Consider the following 5,165-nt stretch of genomic DNA (forward strand, 5'->3'; position numbering starts at 1 on the left):
TTTGTCTTGGCATTTCGAGCACACAGAGGTGGAGAAGATGCAAAAATTAAGGCCAAAACAAAAGGATAATCAGGCAGGTGTCTACCCAACATGGATCCTAGGGAATGTGGGTCACCAGGGCTCTGCCCAGCATAGGTCCTGCAGTGGGGGATGGAGTTGGAGCAGCGCACCAAGCTCTTCCTGCACTCGGGGCACTCGTAGGGCTTCCCTTACCGGTGCCTTCATTGATGTTGGGTCAAGTTTGACTTCTGGGAGAAGCTCTTCCCACACTCCCCACACTCGTAGGGCCTCTCCCCCGTGTGGATGCGTCGGTGGATGATGAGGTCGGAGTTTCTCCTGAAGCCCTTCCTGCAGTCAGGACACTCGTAGGGCCTCTCCTCTGTGTGTGTTTTGTAGTGCCTGAGGAGCCTGGAGCTGGTGGGAAACCTCCCCCCACACTCAGAACACTCGTAGGGCCTCTCCCCAGTGTGGATCTTTTGGTGAATGATTAGGTTGGAACGCTGCCTGAAGCCCTTCCCACAGTCCCCACACTTGTATGGCCTTTCTCCAGTGTGGATGTACTGGTGGCAGATCAGCTCCGCACGCCGCCTGAAGCCCTTTGCACACTCCTCACACTTGTAGGGCCTCTCCCCAGTGTGGATCCTCTGGTGGCTGATCAGGCTGGAGCTGTGGTTGAAGCCCATCCCACACTCTGCACACTTGTGGGGCTTTTCCCCGGTGTGGATGCGCCGGTGTCTGATGAGGGCGTCATTTACCCTGAAGCCCTTCCCGCAGTCGGGGCAGCAGAAGGGCTTCTCGTCTGTGTGGATGCGCTGGTGCACGAGGAGGTGGCTGCTGGTCCGAAACCTCTTCCCACACTCCCCACACTCGTAGGGCCTCTCCCCAGTGTGGATGCGCTGGTGGATGATGAGGGTAGAGTTTTCCCTGAAGCCCTTCCTGCAGTCAGGACACTCATAGGGCCTCTCTTCTGTGTGTGTCTGGTAGTGCTTGAAAAGCTTGGAGCAGGTGGGAAACTTCTTCCCACACTGAGAACACTCGTAGGGCTTCTCCCCAGTGTGAATCCTTTGGTGAAGGATTAGTTTAGAACGGTCCCTGAAGCCTTCCCACAGTCCCCACACTTGTATGGCCTTTCCCCAGTAAGGATGTACTGGTGGCAGATCAGTTCTGCATGCTGCCTGAAGCCCTTTCCACACTCCTCACAATTGTAGGGGCTCTCCCCAGTATGGATCCTCTTGTGATAGATCAGGATGGAGCTGTGGCTGAAGCTCATCCCACACTCCTCACACTTGTGGGGCTTTTCCCTGGTGTGGATGCGCCAGTGGTAGGTGAGGGTGGAGCTTCGTCTGAAGCCCTTGCCGCAGTCGATGCAGTGGAACGGCTTCTCATCTGTGTGCGTGCGCTGGTGCAGGAGGAGATTGCCTCTGGTGTGAAATTTCTTCCCACACTCCTCACACTCGTAGAGCCTCTCCCCCGTGTGGATGCGCTGGTGGCGGATAAAGTCGGAGTTTTGCCTGAATCCCTTCCTGCAGTCGGGGCAGCGGAAGGGCTTTTCGTCTGTGTGCGTGCGCTGGTGCTGGAGGAGATTGCGTCTGCTGTGAAACCTCTTCCCACACTCCCCACACTCGTAGGGCCTCTCCCCAGTGTGGATCCTCTGGTGGGAGATCAGGAGGGACCTCCATCTGAAGCTCATCCCACACTCTGAGCACTTGTGGCGCTTCTCCCCATCACGAAGCTGCTCATGGACCACCAGGTTCAAGCTCTGGCTCAATCTCCGGCCGCCTGCCCGGCCCAGGCTGGGTCTTTCCTCCTCAGATCCCCACGATCTGCGTTTGCAGCCCCTCCTGGTGCGGGATCTCCGCAGCTTTTCATTCCCCATTGGATTCTTGCGCTGTGGAACCGCTGCAAACAGCCTCTTCCACAAGGCGGTGCCAAGGGGATTTGTCCTCTCTGGTCCCCGTGTTCAGCTCCTTGTCTGGGTGAGGACAAGGAGAGGATGGGATTTGCCTCCGTGCCAGAGGGAAGGGAAAGGAGATCCTCCCAGCACATCCCTGGCAGGACTGCATCGGTAGAAGGGTCGTCCTGCAGCCGGGGCCATGCTGGGCTGGGAGATGGAGCAGGACAGAGGGGGAAGCAGGCACGGACTTCCTCCTCACCTGTCTGGGGCTCCTGGGCCATCTTCCTCTTCCTCGCAGCCTTCTCCTCCGCCATCGGGCCAAGGCTTGGGAATGGGAAATCCTGGTTTTGGGTAAAACAAGGGATGAGCGCGTTGTGTTGGGGGTTCCTCCTGCCCAAGTCCATCTCTAGAAGTTCCTGAGCATCTGGGGTCCATCAAAAAAACCTCCCAAACACCAACATTCAGTCCTGAAAATGCCTCCCAGGAATGGTCCCTCCCCTTTGGTGTTCAGTGGTTCCCACCTGTCCCAGCTGCTGGGGGTCACGCTTCTATTCGGGGTCCCCCATCTACTTGGTGCCCGCCCTCCCCAGGCTGCTAGGAGTCCCAGCAATCCAAAAAGCTTCCCGCTCTTCCCTCTCCCCATTTAGGGATGCTGGGGAATTTTGGGATCCCGGGATCCCTCCTCTCCTTATTCTCTGCTTTGGGGTGCTGGGGGTCCAAGGAGTCCCCCCTGCCCCTCTCCAGGCTGTTGAGGGTCCCGCCAATGGTGGCGCTCCCCCCTGTCTGGGCTCCCCGCTTTGGGGTCCTGGGGGACACAGGGCTCTGCTCCTCCAGGCTGCCTCTGCCGGCAGCCACCACCAGCACGCCCCAGTGTTCCCCCAATGGGCACTTTCTGCTCAGCTTTGCAGTTCTGCATTCTCCAAACATTCCCCTTCCCTAAAAAAAATAAACAAACCATGCTGAAAGGCACTGGGACCATTCTAGGGACAACTGGGATAAAACTGGAGGCAAGTGAACCATGCTGAGGTAACTGGGAGTGCCTGGAAATAACTATGATATTGTTCAGGGCAACTGGGATATACTGGGAATGTCTGAGACCATAGGGTGGTGACTGGGACCTAACTGGGAGAGACTGGGAATGGGCTGAGGGGAAAACTGGGACCATGCTGGGGCAACTGGGGGCAAGTGTGAGTGACTGGGGCCCTGCTGGCAGAGACTGGCATCATACTGGACTCATACTGCCATAATACTGGAAGTGACTGGGACTGCACTAGGGGCAGCTGGGAGGACTGATATAACTAGAGTGTCTGTAACCATACTGGGGGGACAGGAACCACACTGGGAACAGATATGGTCATTCTGGGGAGAACTGGGACCCCGGTGTGGGACACTGAGGATTCAGTGGGAGCTACTACTCTATACTGGGGGAAACTGGGCATGACTGGGAGCATGCTGGGAGGGACTGAGATCATCTATGGAGTGACTGGGACTGTGCTGGGGGCAACTGGGATCACACTGGGAGGAACGGGGACCAACTGGAACCATGCTCAGAATGACTGGGATCACACTGGATCATACTGGCAGCAACTGGAACTGTACTGAGGGCGACTGGGAGAGGATGTGAGCAACTGGGATCAGTCTGGAAGTAGATGAGAAAAACTGGCAATGACTGGGAACATGCTGGCGGCAATTGGGATGCAGTGGGAGAGACTGGAACCATACTGGGTGATAATGGGAGCAGCTGTGCCCATGCCAGAGTCATACTGGGATCCTACTGGAAATAGCTGGGATGGTACTGGGAGTGACAGGAATACTGTGATACACTATTGTCACATCCTGAGGTGTCTCCTTAGACCTGAGATCACCTCTGGTGGACATGCAGGTGGTTTGGACCCCAGCTCTTTCCAATGCCCGCCGATGAGAGACTGCAGGAGGCTGTTCTTAGAGGTTTTCATGGTTGTTTATTGTTCCTTATCTCAGGAATGCTTTGTCCAGCGAACAGCAGTCTGCTCGCCAGACGTCCATGGCAGAATCCGCCTGGCAGAGGCAGGACTTATCTTTTATAGTCTAAACTACGTACTAGGTATTTACAAATGACCCCCAATACAATACAATCTTGTTACATGGTCCAGATCTGTTCTTGTCCAATCTAAAAGTGCCAGCGTGTCACCCAGCATGGATGACACGGAGAAGAAGGAGGAAGAGGTATTCACACCCCCAATTCTCCATCTTGGCCACGTGTCCCTTATCACAAACATTCTAGAAATCTGCTAATTCTACATTCTAACAGTCCAATTTACACTCCATTTACTTTTGTGGCTTGCATTTCTTCTCTCAATGTTGGCAAACTGCTCCAAGGAGCCAAATCCAGCCCCTGAGACACCTGGGTCCCATTCCAGGGTCCTTGGGGACCCCGCCAGGGGGGTCTTAAACCTTCCAAGGAAGCCAGAGGAATACTCTGGACCCCCACATCTCCCCCCTCTGTTTGCACCAAAAACATCTCTTTTACAGCTTTCTCCATGGCATGACAAATGCACTGAATGATGCATGGCAAAATGACGAGAAGAACTACAAGCCCCACTAATATATAAAATTCTACTTTCAAAATTTCTTTTTACAAAGGTAAAAGATCAAAAATGTCAAACAGACCATCCATCCTTGATCTAGTAACTTTCTCAAGCTTTGCCACACCTTTCTGCAACTGTCTTATGTTCTTCTGAGTTGATTTTGAATGATCAGACAAGATCATGCAGGCAGGGATAGCAGCCCAAATTTTGTCCCTACAAACAAAAAAACGTTCCCAGCAGTAACTGTGCTAAAACTTGGAAGGATGGTTTGTTTGAGACTATAATACAATTATTATATACATCCTGTTTCAGAGTAACATTCATTGTTTGGTTCTTTGTCACTCCTGAAACATTAAATACAATACAGAAGTCCATTCTTGTTGAAGCAAAACATTTCTAATTCTTCTGGTTCGAAAAAGGCCACAGGGAGAAATTGAACCCACACATGTCATCCGTCCACAGGAGCTGTCACAACTCGCATCACCCATGAAGGGATGCCCTCTGGAATGGGCCATTCTCTCACTGGCAATCCCACCAGACATATTGAAAATGGCCTTCCTGGCCTGGAATGTCCCAAACAAATTGTGTCCAACCCCGCTGTCTCTGCTAAATTTTCTCCAAACCTTCTCCCTTGGCTGCATCACTGATAAATCTGCTTTGTTATCTAACATAGTTGACGAAAAGATAAGATACAACATTTAAAC

At 53.2% G+C, this 5,165-nt stretch overlaps 1 protein-coding gene across 1 annotated transcript; it reads right to left on the bottom strand.

Annotated features, from left to right (window-relative positions):
• Positions 1-221: 221 nt before the first annotated feature.
• Positions 222-1,774, bottom strand: LOC130266116 (zinc finger protein 271-like). Its single transcript, XM_056515446.1, is given in 2 exon segments — positions 222-1,090; positions 1,093-1,774. Coding segments are annotated over 2 exon segments (1,467 nt in total). The 5' UTR covers positions 1,691-1,774.
• Positions 1,775-5,165: the final 3,391 nt, after the last annotated feature.

This window comes from Oenanthe melanoleuca, unplaced genomic scaffold (assembly GCF_029582105.1).
Source record: "Oenanthe melanoleuca isolate GR-GAL-2019-014 unplaced genomic scaffold, OMel1.0 S001, whole genome shotgun sequence".
In the NCBI taxonomy this organism is placed as follows: domain Eukaryota; kingdom Metazoa; phylum Chordata; class Aves; order Passeriformes; family Muscicapidae; genus Oenanthe; species Oenanthe melanoleuca.